We start from the raw sequence: 16,583 nt of genomic DNA on the forward strand, positions 1-16,583 counted from the left end.
GACTGACGCAGAAACAAGTCCTCTTCCTTACCTCTTCTGGATCCTGCATAAGCCGTTGTGTCTCTCAGGGCCTGTCGGCCTCCTGTCTGCACACTGGGGAGGACCGGAGCGTGGACTTGCTAGACATGTCCTCTGGCGTGTGTCCTACCTTAGAGGACGATACCTCTCAAACTGCAGGCGGGTGTCACTTGCAGGCAATGCCTCCCACCTCGTGTTTCTTCCTCTTGCCACTTGCCCTGTGTCTGCTTCTCTTCGGATCCCACCCTAGAGTCCATCCTTGCATCCAAGGTCAATGTGTGTGTGTGTGTGTGTGTGTGTTTGTGTGTGTGTGCATGCGCGTGTGTGTGTGTGTTTGTGTGCGTCCGCGTGTTGTGTGCTCAGGTTGTGGAGGCCAAGAAGAAAACAGCTCCCACAAAAGGGAGGGATTGGCAAGAGCTTCTCAAGGTCTCATGGTTCCTAATTTCAGAAGCCAAGCCTCCGCGTGGGGTCCCAGTCTTGCCCTAGAAGGTCAGAACACACACTTACCCATTGGACTCACCCTGTCGAGGGCCATTCCCTACCCCTCTAGGGGCCTCAGTTTCCCAATGTTCCAGTGAGAGATTCAATTCAGGACTGCATAGGCCTGAGCTCAGCAGAAAAGTGGCCGCCACTGCCTCCACCGTGGGTGTGATGTGGGCAGGGCTACAATCCAGGGTGCCCCGGACCTGGGCTCCTCCTCAAACAAGAACTGACCAAATGCCCGTGTACACTGCCGAATACTCCCCCTCACCCCCATGCCATCTCCAGATCTGTATGCACTTCCACCAACACAGCCTTCTCCAGAGGCCCCTGGGAATGCCTGTGTGCAGCCAGAGCCCCAGCCTTGAGGGCGCAGAGCTGGCTTCCTCCCTGGCTCCGCCTTCTTCCTCATCTGGGATTCTGGGCAAGGCATTGAAGTTCTGGGGTCTTCTCCTTCTCCCGTCACTGGCCACCTGGGATCAGGACTTCCTGGTCTAGACCTCCTGCTGTAATCCCCTCCTCTTGAGTGTGGACTGACTGGAGCGATTCCACAGAGGACGGCAAAGCGATGCCGTGTCACTACTGAGATTTGGATGTGGTCAGTGGTCCCTGAGAACGCGCAAGGGGATAGGTGTGACTACTCACAGCCCACTGTGGGGCATCAGGTACCAGGAAGGAACAGCCCCAGGCTCCTTCCCGCACCACACCCTCACACACCCACACACCCACACCGCCCTCACACACAAACACACACACACTCACACACACACACACACGCCCCCGCACCAGAGCTCAATGAAGAGCTCTGAAAAGCTGGCCACCCCTTGTTCTGGGCAGTTGTTTCTTGGTAGAACGAGGGCATCGTTTCTTATGACTCATCTTTAAGTCATTCTTTTACCAAATTAACATTAATTATCTATCTCAAACGTTATAACTTTGGGGAATATATTTTACTCCACGATACGCTTCTTATAAACGCCAGTGTTTCATATGCGATGAGAATATTTTTGAAATTTGCACATTTTGAAAACATTACCAGGGCCCATCCAGGAAAGCGAAAGATTTGAAAGGGGTCTCCCTGGCCCCGACATTTCCCTCGCTGTTTCCAGCTCTGGTGTCACACCTCCAATGGGTCCCCATCCCCAGGAAGTGAAAAGAGGGAATAGCGGGGCATCCTCTTTGAGACAGAATCTTTGATCTCCGGGGGATTTTTCTTCTTAATGAAAACCGCTATCTCAATTTCAAACATCCGGAGTCACTCACCTCAGACCAGACCCAGCCAGGCACAGGAGGCCACCTCTGGAAGGCTGGCACTTCCATGCAAACTCCGGAGGAGGGAAACGCACGGAGTCCGACAGAAGGAAACTCAGTGGCTACCAGGGACTTGCGGTGGGAGGAAGGGAGACTGACTGCTTCCCAGGGACAGGGGTTCTCTTGGACAAAAATGGGCGGGTACTAGATGCGGATGACGTTGGTGTGACGTTGTGAGTCTGCTTCACGCCACTTCAGCGAACAATTGAAAAGAACCCAAGAACTAAACTTTATTGAACTGACGAGATAAAATACAGGGAAAGGTTAAGTAAAGAAAAACCAAAAACAAAACTTTAAAACCCACGCCATGGCTAGGGGAAGGCGAGGATTCTCTGGGGCTGCAGCTCAGGAGCTGAGGGTAGTGGCTGGGATGCTGCCAGTGCTTGCTGAAGGTCTTGAGCCGGCTGTGGCTCGCAAGATGCCTGTGCGGCTCTGAGCTGGGCTGGGCCCGAGAGGGAGAGACGGTGCCGGATCTTCAGGGTCTTCCGCGTCTTTCGGTGGAGCTGCAGCTGGAGATGGAAGAAGAGAAAACGCCACCAACATGACTGCCCGCCCAAGTCATTCCAAAGAAAGGGACCCTCTGCCGCCAATCCAGCAGTCTCAGTCCAAGCACCATGCCCCCGAAAGTCTTCCCAGACTCGAGTCCCTGGCAAGAGTGATCTGAGCCCGCCCCTTGCTCCCAGCCGAACCCCAGCCTCTGGACACTCTGCTCCGGGGGGCGCAGCGCCATCCCCTCTGCACACGCCCACGTCACACACCCGAGTCCTCCTCACCCTCAGTCTTGGCATCAGTGTGCTCAGGCTGCTCCAGCCGGGAAAGAAGAACGCGGGCGCGGTGCTCCAGCTCCGAGCCGGGCATATTGAGACCAATGTAGGCCAAGAGCAGTTCCAGGCTGGGAACATCTGGGGGCTGGATAAAATCCTCAGGGTACCATCGGAGCCAGGCGCCCAGAATGAAGGAGATGGCCCTGAGGACGGACAGGTGGGCAGCAGAGTCAGAGAAGGGTCCTTTCCTTGCACGCTGGCCTCCCGGGCATCCCTGTGCGGGCCTGGGCTCCTGGGCCTCCCGCTCCTGGCTGTCCAGGGGCCAGTCCTACTTGGCGGCCACCTCCAATCTGGCAGTCTTGGCAGAGCTAGGCCAGGGCACCAAGGAGGGGCTAGGAAAACGCCTTTGGAAGGGGGAGCCCTGTGCCGTGGTGGCGTCACCTCTCCTAGGCCTCAGGGAAGCCTGACACACTGCTTGGAGCATCTCTCCGCCCACTGCCCACTGGAACGTCAGCTGCGTGAGGGCAGCGAGCGGTGCAGTCTCCTCTTTTCATTGCCCTCCCTGGCACACAGGAGGTGCTCCCAGAACATCTGACCAGTGAGGGAACAACGGACATTGTCTCCCGCCCATGCTTCCCAGGGCCCTCCTCTTGCCTCCAACTTTCCCTCCTGGGCCTACGTGCTGCCTGATTCACCAGGTGTCCCATGAGGGTCATGCTCCCCTGCCCCGTATCTCGACCAGGGAGGGGCTTATGTGGCCCCGGAGCACTCCCTGAGCCCCCTGAGCAGGAGCTGAGCACCCGCTGGGGAGCTTCTAGCAGATGAGTGAGCGGGACGCTGCAGGCAACTGCCCTCCAAGTGTGGACGCTGGGCGCCCTCCTAGGGATTCCAAAGCCCACTCACTTTTTGAGTTGGTCTAGGGGTCCGCCGTCCTCATCGCCATAGGCAAGGACACAACCGTATCTAGAAGACACAGGAGGACGTCGCATGGACTGGACTGTGGATCAGGCCTGCGTGAGAAGCCTAGCGGCGCTGTCTCACTCCCAAGGAGAATGGAGCCCTGGAGGGCATGGCTGTCGCCTGCTCTGCGCCCGGGATTCTGGTCAGTGCCTAGAAAACTTTCTGCACCTAGTGGGGACCTCTGTGTGTGCGTGATGAAGGAAGGAGCTCCAACCGGCCCCTCACTCCTGCTTGAGTGGGTCGGGGGCCTCGGCTCAGCCCAGGGATCGCTGCTCTGGCTTCACCCAGGTCAGAGACCTAGAAGAGCTCTGCCATCTCCTTTTCCAAAGGGAAGACAACAACTCAGTGAAGGCCACGGGCACGCTGAGGGACGAGGCGGAGGCTTCGCCTTAGGCAAGAGGAATATCCTCAATGAGCACAACCACAGCCCCTCCGCTCCAGTCGACCCTCCCAGAGGGTTAGGCTTCTCGAGAAGCCTTTGCAGGCAGCACCTGCCTGAGTCCCTACAATCTCCCCTGGAGGCTGATCCTCTCTTCAGCCCGCCTTGCAAGGAGCAAACCGAGGCTCGGGGAGGTGCCGTGACATCCCCAGCCTCACAGCTAGTAGGTGGCTGAATGCCCACAGTGCTGCGGAGGGGCACGGCACGCACCTTTGAAACAGAAGCTCCAGCACCTGTCGTGTGGTGGCAAAACCTCTATACGTGCACAGGAAGCTGTGGACGTAGGCGGTGTCGCCCTCCAGGAAGGCGGGCACCAGGTGCTCCACTCGCTTCTGCCGCCTTCCAGCCTGGACGGTCCACACCAGGCGGGACGCTTTGCTCTTCGCTGGGGATGGATTTTCAGCCTGGGGTCAGACAGAGGGGCCGCTTGCCATCAGAGGCCGCACCGCGGGCCCCAGGAGTGCCGGGGACTGGAGGTCGCACCGAATGCCCAAGCCCGCGGTGACTTGTGGCCGGAAGTGGGCATCATTGCCCAGGGCAAGGGAAGAATTCTCGGGATTCCAAGTAGGATGTGAGGTGGAGAAGGATTAAACCTCTTGGTCTCCTAGGTCTTTGTGCTGGCAGAGGAGTGACAGCCCCTCCCTGGATGAAGAGCATCAACCCTGGGGTGGCTGACCAACTGCCCATTCGAGACAGGAGAACACAGAGGCTTTTCGTGGGCTGGGAGGGATGAGGACGGGAGGACAGGCAGGGTGATCAGGGCGGTGCTGTGGAAATGGCAACAGAAGGTGCGGGTTCAGTGAAGGGCTGAGTCACTGGGCTAATGGGTCTCCCTTCTGGAAAGTTGGGCAGCCTGCTGAGGCCCGACGCCCTGACCTCGAGAGGCCACGTGGACGTGTTCCTCTGGACAGCAAAGGCAGAGGACCAGAAAGAACCCTGTGAGCCCCATGTCCTGTTGGGCAAAAAGCATGCCTATCCATCAGGATGCTGCGTCCGACTGGGAGAAGGTGGGGAAGGATTGCCAGGCCACATGGACATGTGAGGATGGGAGTTCAAACAGGAAAATCTCTACAGAACGCAAAAGGACTCTTGAACGCCCGTGAGCTGATGGGCTAGAAATGTCTCTGCTCTGCTACACCTCTGTGGACAGGGCCGTCTCCTCTGGCCAAGACGGGGGCTGGGCCCGCAGGGCAAGGTCGGGGGAAGAGATGGGGATTCAGATTCCTTTGGGAGCAGGGCTCCAGGCAGGAGCCCCGGGGCTGTCTCAGGGCCTTCGAAGACCTGGGGGTCCTCAGTGCTGTCTTGGGGCCCTGGGGCTTGGGTCTCCCCAGCACCTGCACTCACCCTGAGCCGGCCCTGGCCTCGCTTGGCAGCGTGGGGCACCTTCCCTTCCTGCAGGGTGGTGGAGTCGAGGGCGTCGTGGCTCAGCTGCTGGCCCGTCTCCTGAGTGACGCTCTGGAAAGACAGTGCCCGGCAGCCAGGCGGCAAGCCTCAGAGACCCGACTGGCTGTCTTTGCTGGCTCTCACACCTCTGTGACTCTCTCCACTCTGGACACACATACCCCGCCCCACGGTCCACACAGACCTCCACCGAGGAGGGAAACACACGGCAGCCTGAGGGCCTGGAATGAGGAGGCAGCTTAGGGGTCCCCTTTCAGTCCTGCCAGCCCTGTCCTGGCTTGGGAACGTGACGGGAAAAGCAGGTTATTGCCAGCCCACCAACCTTCTGCGGCCAAGGGCAGATCCTGCCCACACGTCCCTCTGGCCCCCACACTCACGAGGACGGGATGAGGGCTGCCCTGGGAGGGCTCGGGGAGCTGGTCTGGCCTCGATTGGGCCGCTCTAGGCTTCCTCATGTTACCTGAGAGGACCTCCTGCCAAAGGTCCAGCGGTGGGGGGCGTGGGAGCTGAGCCAGCGTCCACAACGTCTCCAAAGGTTCTCCCTCCGGGCTTTCTGGGAACCAGAGCCCCGGTCAGGCGGGAGAAAGCAGGAGAACATGTTTCTCTATCAAGAGTCTCCAGCCAAGTGAGCTGGCTTTGCGCACGTGGCTGCCTAGTTGCGGGGGTTCCAAGTCTGTTGGGGTCTGTTGTCAAGGAAGTGACCTCATTTCCTGCAGTGCCCTTACCTGAGTGCCCCCCTCAGATACCACCCATGCAAACAGTCCTCTGGCCATGGCCTTGCTCACCCCCCTTCTCCATGCGACGTCGTAGGCGTACCCAGGAACACCAACACACCCGTCTCACAGGCTCCCTAGAGGGTCTGGGTGCGGCCGAGGTCCCAGCTTTGAGACTGACGCAGAAACAAGTCCTCTTCCTTACCTCTTCTGGATCCTGCATAAGCCGTTGTGTCTCTCAGGGCCTGTCGGCCTCCTGTCTGCACACTGGGGAGGACCGGAGCGTGGACTTGCTAGACATGTCCTCTGGCGTGTGTCCTACCTTAGAGGACGATACCTCTCAAACTGCAGGCGGGTGTCACTTGCAGGCAATGCCTCCCACCTCGTGTTTCTTCCTCTTGCCACTTGCCCTGTGTCTGCTTCTCTTCGGATCCCACCCTAGAGTCCATCCTTGCATCCAAGGTCAATGTGTGTGTGTGTGTGTGTGTGTGTTTGTGTGTGTGTGCATGCGCGTGTGTGTGTGTGTTTGTGTGCGTCCGCGTGTTGTGTGCTCAGGTTGTGGAGGCCAAGAAGAAAACAGCTCCCACAAAAGGGAGGGATTGGCAAGAGCTTCTCAAGGTCTCATGGTTCCTAATTTCAGAAGCCAAGCCTCCGCGTGGGGTCCCAGTCTTGCCCTAGAAGGTCAGAACACACACTTACCCATTGGACTCACCCTGTCGAGGGCCATTCCCTACCCCTCTAGGGGCCTCATTTTCCCAATGTTCCAGTGAGAGATTCAATTCAGGACTGCATAGGCCTGAGCTCAGCAGAAAAGTGGCCGCCACTGCCTCCACCGTGGGTGTGATGTGGGCAGGGCTACAATCCAGGGTGCCCCGGACCTGGGCTCCTCCTCAAACAAGAACTGACCAAATGCCCGTGTACACTGCCGAATACTCCCCCTCACCCCCATGCCATCTCCAGATCTGTATGCACTTCCACCAACACAGCCTTCTCCAGAGGCCCCTGGGAATGCCTGTGTGCAGCCAGAGCCCCAGCCTTGAGGACGCAGAGCTGGCTTCCTCCCTGGCTCCGCCTTCTTCCTCATCTGGGATTCTGGGCAAGGCATTGAAGTTCTGGGGTCTTCTCCTTCTCCCGTCACTGGCCACCTGGGATCAGGACTTCCTGGTCTAGACCTCCTGCTGTAATCCCCTCCTCTTGAGTGTGGACTGACTGGAGCGATTCCACAGAGGACGGCAAAGCGATGCCGTGTCACTACTGAGATTTGGATGTGGTCAGTGGTCCCTGAGAACGCGCAAGGGGATAGGTGTGACTACTCACAGCCCACTGTGGGGCATCAGGTACCAGGAAGGAACAGCCCCAGGCTCCTTCCCGCACCACACCCTCACACACCCACACACCCACACCGCCCTCACACACAAACACACACACACTCACACACACACACACACGCCCCCGCACCAGAGCTCAATGAAGAGCTCTGAAAAGCTGGCCACCCCTTGTTCTGGGCAGTTGTTTCTTGGTAGAACGAGGGCATCGTTTCTTATGACTCATCTTTAAGTCATTCTTTTACCAAATTAACATTAATTATCTATCTCAAACGTTAAAACTTTGGGGAATATATTTTACTCCACGATACGCTTCTTATAAACGCCAGTGTTTCATATGCGATGAGAATATTTTTGAAATTTGCACATTTTGAAAACGTTACCATGGCCCATCCAGGAAAGCGAAAGATTTGAAAGGGGTCTCCCTGGCCCCGACATTTCCCTCGCTGTTTCCAGCTCTGGTGTCACACCTCCAATGGGTCCCCATCCCCAGGAAGTGAAAAGAGGGAATAGCGGGGCATCCTCTTTGAGACAGAATCTTTGATCTCCGGGGGATTTTTCTTCTTAATGAAAACCGCTATCTCAATTTCAAACATCCGGAGTCACTCACCTCAGACCAGACCCAGCCAGGCACAGGAGGCCACCTCTGGAAGGCTGGCACTTCCATGCAAACTCCGGAGGAGGGAAACGCACGGAGTCCGACAGAAGGAAACTCAGTGGCTACCAGGGACTTGCGGTGGGAGGAAGGGAGACTGACTGCTTCCCAGGGACAGGGTTTCTCTTGGACAAAAATGGGCGGGTACTAGATGCGGATGACGTTGGTGTGACGTTGTGAGTCTGCTTCACGCCACTTCAGCGAACAATTGAAAAGAACCCAAGAACTAAACTTTATTGAACTGACGAGATAAAATACAGGGAAAGGTTAAGTAAAGAAAAACCAACAACAAAACTTTAAAACCCACGCCATGGCTAGGGGAAGGCGAGGATTCTCTGGGGCTGCAGCTCAGGAGCTGAGGGTAGTGGCTGGGATGCTGCCAGTGCTTGCTGAAGGTCTTGAGCCGGCTGTGGCTCGCAAGATGCCTGTGCGGCTCTGAGCTGGGCTGGGCCCGAGAGGGAGAGACGGTGCCGGATCTTCAGGGTCTTCCACGTCTTTCGGTGGAGCTGCAGCTGGAGATGGAAGAAGAGAAAACGCCACCAACATGACTGCCCGCCCAAGTCATTCCAAAGAAAGGGACCCTCTGCCGCCAATCCAGCAGTCTCAGTCCAAGCACCACGCCCCCGAAAGTCTTCCCAGACTCCAGTCCCTGGCAAGAGTGATCTGAGCCCGCCCCTTGCTCCCAGCCGAACCCCAGCCTCTGGACACTCTGCTCCGGGGGGCGCAGCGCCATCCCCTCTGCACACGCCCACGTCACACACCCGAGTCCTCCTCACCCTCAGTCTTGGCATCAGTGTGCTCAGGCTGCTCCAGCCGGGAAAGAAGAACGCGGGCGCGGTGCTCCAGCTCCGAGCCGGGCATATTGAGACCGATGTAGGCCAAGAGCAGTTCCAGGCTGGGAACATCTGGGGGCTGGATAAAATCCTCAGGGTACCATCGGAGCCAGGCGCCCAGAATGAAGGAGATGGCCCTGAGGACGGACAGGTGGGCAGCAGAGTCAGAGAAGGGTCCTTTCCTTGCACGCTGGCCTCCCGGGCATCCCTGTGCGGGCCTGGGCTCCTGGGCCTCCCGCTCCTGGCTGTCCAGGGGCCAGTCCTACTTGGCGGCCACCTCCAATCTGGCAGTCTTGGCAGAGCTAGGCCAGGGCACCAAGGAGGGGCTAGGAAAACGCCTTTGGAAGGGGGAGCCCTGTGCCGTGGTGGCGTCACCTCTCCTAGGCCTCAGGGAAGCCTGACACACTGCTTGGAGCATCTCTCCGCCCACTGCCCACTGGAACGTCAGCTGCGTGAGGGCAGCGAGCGGTGCAGTCTCCTCTTTTCATTGCCCTCCCTGGCACACAGGAGGTGCTCCCAGAACATCTGACCAGTGAGGGAACAACGGACATTGTCTCCCGCCCATGCTTCCCAGGGCCCTCCTCTTGCCTCCAACTTTCCCTCCTGGGCCTACGTGCTGCCTGATTCACCAGGTGTCCCATGAGGGTCATGCTCCCCTGCCCCGTATCTCGACCAGGGAGGGGCTTATGTGGCCCCGGAGCACTCCCTGAGCCCCCTGAGCAGGAGCTGAGCACCCGCTGGGGAGCTTCTAGCAGATGAGTGAGCGGGACGCTGCAGGCAACTGCCCTCCAAGTGTGGACGCTGGGCGCCCTCCTAGGGATTCCAAAGCCCACTCACTTTTTGAGTTGGTCTAGGGGTCCGCCGTCCTCATCGCCATAGGCAAGGACACAACCGTATCTAGAAGACACAGGAGGACGTCGCATGGACTGGACTGTGGATCAGGCCTGCGTGAGAAGCCTAGCGGCGCTGTCTCACTCCCAAGGAGAATGGAGCCCTGGAGGGCATGGCTGTCGCCTGCTCTGCGCCCGGGATTCTGGTCAGTGCCTAGAAAACTTTCTGCACCTAGTGGGGACCTCTGTGTGTGCGTGATGAAGGAAGGAGCTCCAACCGGCCCCTCACTCCTGCTTGAGTGGGTCGGGGGCCTCGGCTCAGCCCAGGGATCGCTGCTCTGGCTTCACCCAGGTCAGAGACCTAGAAGAGCTCTGCCATCTCCTTTTCCAAAGGGAAGACAACAACTCAGTGAAGGCCACGGGCACGCTGAGGGACGAGGCGGAGGCTTCGCCTTAGGCAAGAGGAATATCCTCAATGAGCACAACCACAGCCCCTCCGCTCCAGTCGACCCTCCCAGAGGGTTAGGCTTCTCGAGAAGCCTTTGCAGGCAGCACCTGCCTGAGTCCCTACAATCTCCCCTGGAGGCTGATCCTCTCTTCAGCCCGCCTTGCAAGGAGCAAACCGAGGCTCGGGGAGGTGCCGTGACATCCCCAGCCTCACAGCTAGTAGGTGGCTGAATGCCCACAGTGCTGCGGAGGGGCACGGCACGCACCTTTGAAACAGAAGCTCCAGCACCTGTCGTGTGGTGGCAAAACCTCTATACGTGCACAGGAAGCTGTGGACGTAGGCGGTGTCGCCCTCCAGGAAGGCGGGCACCAGGTGCTCCACTCGCTTCTGCCGCCTTCCAGCCTGGACGGTCCACACCAGGCGGGACGCTTTGCTCTTCGCTGGGGATGGATTTTCAGCCTGGGGTCAGACAGAGGGGCCGCTTGCCATCAGAGGCCGCACCGCGGGCCCCAGGAGTGCCGGGGACTGGAGGTCGCACCGAATGCCCAAGCCCGCGGTGACTTGTGGCCGGAAGTGGGCATCATTGCCCAGGGCAAGGGAAGAATTCTCGGGATTCCAAGTAGGATGTGAGGTGGAGAAGGATTAAACCTCTTGGTCTCCTAGGTCTTTGTGCTGGCAGAGGAGTGACAGCCCCTCCCTGGATGAAGAGCATCAACCCTGGGGTGGCTGACCAACTGCCCATTCGAGACAGGAGAACACAGAGGCTTTTCGTGGGCTGGGAGGGATGAGGACGGGAGGACAGGCAGGGTGATCAGGGCGGTGCTGTGGAAATGGCAACAGAAGGTGCGGGTTCAGTGAAGGGCTGAGTCACTGGGCTAATGGGTCTCCCTTCTGGAAAGTTGGGCAGCCTGCTGAGGCCCGACGCCCTGACCTCGAGAGGCCACGTGGACGTGTTCCTCTGGACAGCAAAGGCAGAGGACCAGAAAGAACCCTGTGAGCCCCATGTCCTGTTGGGCAAAAAGCATGCCTATCCATCAGGATGCTGCGTCCGACTGGCAGAAGGTGGGGAAGGATTGCCAGGCCACATGGACATGTGAGGATGGGAGTTCAAACAGGAAAATCTCTACAGAACGCAAAAGGACTCTTGAACGCCCGTGAGCTGATGGGCTAGAAATGTCTCTGCTCTGCTACACCTCTGTGGACAGGGCCGTCTCCTCTGGCCAAGACGGGGGCTGGGCCCGCAGGGCAAGGTCGGGGGAAGAGATGGGGATTCAGATTCCTTTGGGAGCAGGGCTCCAGGCAGGAGCCCCGGGGCTGTCTCAGGGCCTTCGAAGACCTGGGGGTCCTCAGTGCTGTCTTGGGGCCCTGGGGCTTGGGTCTCCCCAGCACCTGCACTCACCCTGAGCCGGCCCTGGCCTCGCTTGGCAGCGTGGGGCACCTTCCCTTCCTGCAGGGTGGTGGAGTCGAGGGCGTCGTGGCTCAGCTGCTGGCCCGTCTCCTGAGTGACGCTCTGGAAAGACAGTGCCCGGCAGCCAGGCGGCAAGCCTCAGAGACCCGACTGGCTGTCTTTGCTGGCTCTCACACCTCTGTGACTCTCTCCACTCTGGACACACATACCCCGCCCCACGGTCCACACAGACCTCCACCGAGGAGGGAAACACACGGCAGCCTGAGGGCCTGGAATGAGGAGGCAGCTTAGGGGTCCCCTTTCAGTCCTGCCAGCCCTGTCCTGCCTTGGGAACGTGACGGGAAAAGCAGGTTATTGCCAGCCCACCAACCTTCTGCGGCCAAGGGCAGATCCTGCCCACACGTCCCTCTGGCCCCCACACTCACGAGGACGGGATGAGGGCTGCCCTGGGAGGGCTCGGGGAGCTGGTCTGGCCTCGATTGGGCCGCTCTAGGCTTCCTCATGTTACCTGAGAGGACCTCCTGCCAAAGGTCCAGCGGTGGGGGGCGTGGGAGCTGAGCCAGCGTCCACAACGTCTCCAAAGGTTCTCCCTCCGGGCTTTCTGGGAACCAGAGCCCCGGTCAGGCGGGAGAAAGCAGGAGAACATGTTTCTCTATCAAGAGTCTCCAGCCAAGTGAGCTGGCTTTGCGCACGTGGCTGCCTAGTTGCGGGGGTTCCAAGTCTGTTGGGGTCTGTTGTCAAGGAAGTGACCTCATTTCCTGCAGTGCCCTTACCTGAGTGCCCCCCTCAGATACCACCCATGCAAACAGTCCTCTGGCCATGGCCTTGCTCACCCCCCTTCTCCATGCGACGTCGTAGGCGTACCCAGGAACACCAACACACCCGTCTCACAGGCTCCCTAGAGGGTCTGGGTGCGGCCGAGGTCCCAGCTTTGAGACTGACGCAGAAACAAGTCCTCTTCCTTACCTCTTCTGGATCCTGCATAAGCCGTTGTGTCTCTCAGGGCCTGTCGGCCTCCTGTCTGCACACTGGGGAGGACCGGAGCGTGGACTTGCTAGACATGTCCTCTGGCGTGTGTCCTACCTTAGAGGACGATACCTCTCAAACTGCAGGCGGGTGTCACTTGCAGGCAATGCCTCCCACCTCGTGTTTCTTCCTCTTGCCACTTGCCCTGTGTCTGCTTCTCTTCGGATCCCACCCTAGAGTCCATCCTTGCATCCAAGGTCAATGTGTGTGTGTGTGTGTGTGTGTGTTTGTGTGTGTGTGCATGCGTGTGTGTGTGTGTGTTTGTGTGCGTCCGCGTGTTGTGTGCTCAGGTTGTGGAGGCCAAGAAGAAAACAGCTCCCACAAAAGGGAGGGATTGGCAAGAGCTTCTCAAGGTCTCATGGTTCCTAATTTCAGAAGCCAAGCCTCCGCGTGGGGTCCCAGTCTTGCCCTAGAAGGTCAGAACACACACTTACCCATTGGACTCACCCTGTCGAGGGCCATTCCCTACCCCTCTAGGGGCCTCAGTTTCCCAATGTTCCAGTGAGAGATTCAATTCAGGACTGCATAGGCCTGAGCTCAGCAGAAAAGTGGCCGCCACTGCCTCCACCGTGGGTGTGATGTGGGCAGGGCTACAATCCAGGGTGCCCCGGACCTGGGCTCCTCCTCAAACAAGAACTGACCAAATGCCCGTGTACACTGCCGAATACTCCCCCTCACCCCCATGCCATCTCCAGATCTGTATGCACTTCCACCAACACAGCCTTCTCCAGAGGCCCCTGGGAATGCCTGTGTGCAGCCAGAGCCCCAGCCTTGAGGACGCAGAGCTGGCTTCCTCCCTGGCTCCGCCTTCTTCCTCATCTGGGATTCTGGGCAAGGCATTGAAGTTCTGGGGTCTTCTCCTTCTCCCGTCACTGGCCACCTGGGATCAGGACTTCCTGGTCTAGACCTCCTGCTGTAATCCCCTCCTCTTGAGTGTGGACTGACTGGAGCGATTCCACAGAGGACGGCAAAGCGATGCCGTGTCACTACTGAGATTTGGATGTGGTCAGTGGTCCCTGAGAACGCGCAAGGGGATAGGTGTGACTACTCACAGCCCACTGTGGGGCATCAGGTACCAGGAAGGAACAGCCCCAGGCTCCTTCCCGCACCACACCCTCACACACCCACACACCCACACCGCCCTCACACACAAACACACACACACTCACACACACACACACACGCCCCCGCACCAGAGCTCAATGAAGAGCTCTGAAAAGCTGGCCACCCCTTGTTCTGGGCAGTTGTTTCTTGGTAGAACGAGGGCATCGTTTCTTATGACTCATCTTTAAGTCATCCTTTTACCAAATTAACATTAATTATCTATCTCAAACGTTAAAACTTTGGGGAATATATTTTACTCCACGATACGCTTCTTATAAACGCCAGTGTTTCATATGCGATGAGAATATTTTTGAAATTTGCACATTTTGAAAACGTTACCAGGGCCCATCCAGGAAAGCGAAAGATTTGAAAGGGGTCTCCCTGGCCCCGACATTTCCCTCGCTGTTTCCAGCTCTGGTGTCACACCTCCAATGGGTCCCCATCCCCAGGAAGTGAAAAGAGGGAATAGCGGGGCATCCTCTTTGAGACAGAATCTTTGATCTGCGGGGGATTTTTCTTCTTAATGAAAACCGCTATCTCAATTTCAAACATCCGGAGTCACTCACCTCAGACCAGACCCAGCCAGGCACAGGAGGCCACCTCTGGAAGGCTGGCACTTCCATGCAAACTCCGGAGGAGGGAAACGCACGGAGTCCGACAGAAGGAAACTCAGTGGCTACCAGGGACTTGCGGTGGGAGGAAGGGAGACTGACTGCTTCCCAGGGACAGGGTTTCTCTTGGACAAAAATGGGCGGGTACTAGATGCGGATGACGTTGGTGTGACGTTGTGAGTCTGCTTCACGCCACTTCAGCGAACAATTGAAAAGAACCCAAGAACTAAACTTTATTGAACTGACGAGATAAAATACAGGGAAAGGTTAAGTAAAGAAAAGCCAAAAACAAAACTTTAAAACCCACGCCATGGCTAGGGGAAGGCGAGGATTCTCTGGGGCTGCAGCTCAGGAGCTGAGGGTAGTGGCTGGGATGCTGCCAGTGCTTGCTGAAGGTCTTGAGCCGGCTGTGGCTCGCAAGATGCCTGTGCGGCTCTGAGCTGGGCTGGGCCCGAGAGGGAGAGACGTTGCCGGATCTTCAGGGTCTTCCGCGTCTTTCGGTGGAGCTGCAGCTGGAGATGGAAGAAGAGAAAACGCCACCAACATGACTGCCCGCCCAAGTCATTCCAAAGAAAGGGACCCTCTGCCGCCAATCCAGCAGTCTCAGTCCAAGCACCACGCCCCCGAAAGTCTTCCCAGACTCCAGTCCCTGGCAAGAGTGATCTGAGCCCGCCCCTTGCTCCCAGCCGAACCCCAGCCTCTGGACACTCTGCTCCGGGGGGCGCAGCGCCATCCCCTCTGCACACGCCCACGTCACACACCCGAGTCCTCCTCACCCTCAGTCTTGGCATCAGTGTGCTCAGGCTGCTCCAGCCGGGAAAGAAGAACGCGGGCGCGGTGCTCCAGCTCCGAGCCGGGCATATTGAGACCGATGTAGGCCAAGAGCAGTTCCAGGCTGGGAACATCTGGGGGCTGGATAAAATCCTCAGGGTACCATCGGAGCCAGGCGCCCAGAATGAAGGAGATGGCCCTGAGGACGGACAGGTGGGCAGCAGAGTCAGAGAAGGGTCCTTTCCTTGCACGCTGGCCTCCCGGGCATCCCTGTGCGGGCCTGGGCTCCTGGGCCTCCCGCTCCTGGCTGTCCAGGGGCCAGTCCTACTTGGCGGCCACCTCCAATCTGGCAGTCTTGGCAGAGCTAGGCCAGGGCACCAAGGAGGGGCTAGGAAAACGCCTTTGGAAGGGGGAGCCCTGTGCCGTGGTGGCGTCACCTCTCCTAGGCCTCAGGGAAGCCTGACACACTGCTTGGAGCATCTCTCCGCCCACTGCCCACTGGAACGTCAGCTGCGTGAGGGCAGCGAGCGGTGCAGTCTCCTCTTTTCATTGCCCTCCCTGGCACACAGGAGGTGCTCCCAGAACATCTGACCAGTGAGGGAACAACGGACATTGTCTCCCGCCCATGCTTCCCAGGGCCCTCCTCTTGCCTCCAACTTTCCCTCCTGGGCCTACGTGCTGCCTGATTCACCAGGTGTCCCATGAGGGTCATGCTCCCCTGCCCCGTATCTCGACCAGGGAGGGGCTTATGTGGCCCCGGAGCACTCCCTGAGCCCCCTGAGCAGGAGCTGAGCACCCGCTGGGGAGCTTCTAGCAGATGAGTGAGCGGGACGCTGCAGGCAACTGCCCTCCAAGTGTGGACGCTGGGCGCCCTCCTAGGGATTCCAAAGCCCACTCACTTTTTGAGTTGGTCTAGGGGTCCGCCGTCCTCATCGCCATAGGCAAGGACACAACCGTATCTAGAAGACACAGGAGGACGTCGCATGGACTGGACTGTGGATCAGGCCTGCGTGAGAAGCCTAGCGGCGCTGTCTCACTCCCAAGGAGAATGGAGCCCTGGAGGGCATGGCTGTCGCCTGCTCTGCGCCCGGGATTCTGGTCAGTGCCTAGAAAACTTTCTGCACCTAGTGGGGACCTCTGTGTGTGCGTGATGAAGGAAGGAGCTCCAACCGGCCCCTCACTCCTGCTTGAGTGGGTCGGGGGCCTCGGCTCAGCCCAGGGATCGCTGCTCTGGCTTCACCCAGGTCAGAGACCTAGAAGAGCTCTGCCATCTCCTTTTCCAAAGGGAAGACAACAACTCAGTGAAGGCCACGGGCACGCTGAGGGACGAGGCGGAGGCTTCGCCTTAGGCAAGAGGAATATCCTCAATGAGCACAACCACAGCCCCTCCGCTCCAGTCGACCCTCCCAGAGGGTTAGGCTTCTCGAGAAGCCTTTGCAGGCAGCACCTGCCTGAGTCCCTACAATCTCCCCTGGAGGCTGATCCT

The 16,583-nt window shown here is 58.5% G+C and overlaps 1 protein-coding gene across 1 annotated transcript; it reads right to left on the reverse strand.

Annotated features, from left to right (window-relative positions):
- Positions 1-2,014: 2,014 nt before the first annotated feature.
- Positions 2,015-6,051, reverse strand: LOC138918894 (ral guanine nucleotide dissociation stimulator-like). Its single transcript, XM_070242468.1, has 6 exons — positions 5,834-6,051; positions 5,317-5,427; positions 4,183-4,376; positions 3,477-3,536; positions 2,583-2,776; positions 2,015-2,318 (listed from the first exon to the last, which is right to left on the reverse strand). The coding sequence occupies exons 1-6, from the start codon at positions 5,969-5,971 to the stop codon at positions 2,155-2,157; spliced, it is 861 nt and encodes a 286-aa protein (XP_070098569.1). The 5' UTR covers positions 5,972-6,051; the 3' UTR covers positions 2,015-2,154.
- Positions 6,052-16,583: the final 10,532 nt, after the last annotated feature.

This window comes from Equus caballus, chromosome 19 (assembly GCF_041296265.1).
Source record: "Equus caballus isolate H_3958 breed thoroughbred chromosome 19, TB-T2T, whole genome shotgun sequence".
NCBI lineage: Eukaryota > Metazoa > Chordata > Mammalia > Perissodactyla > Equidae > Equus > Equus caballus.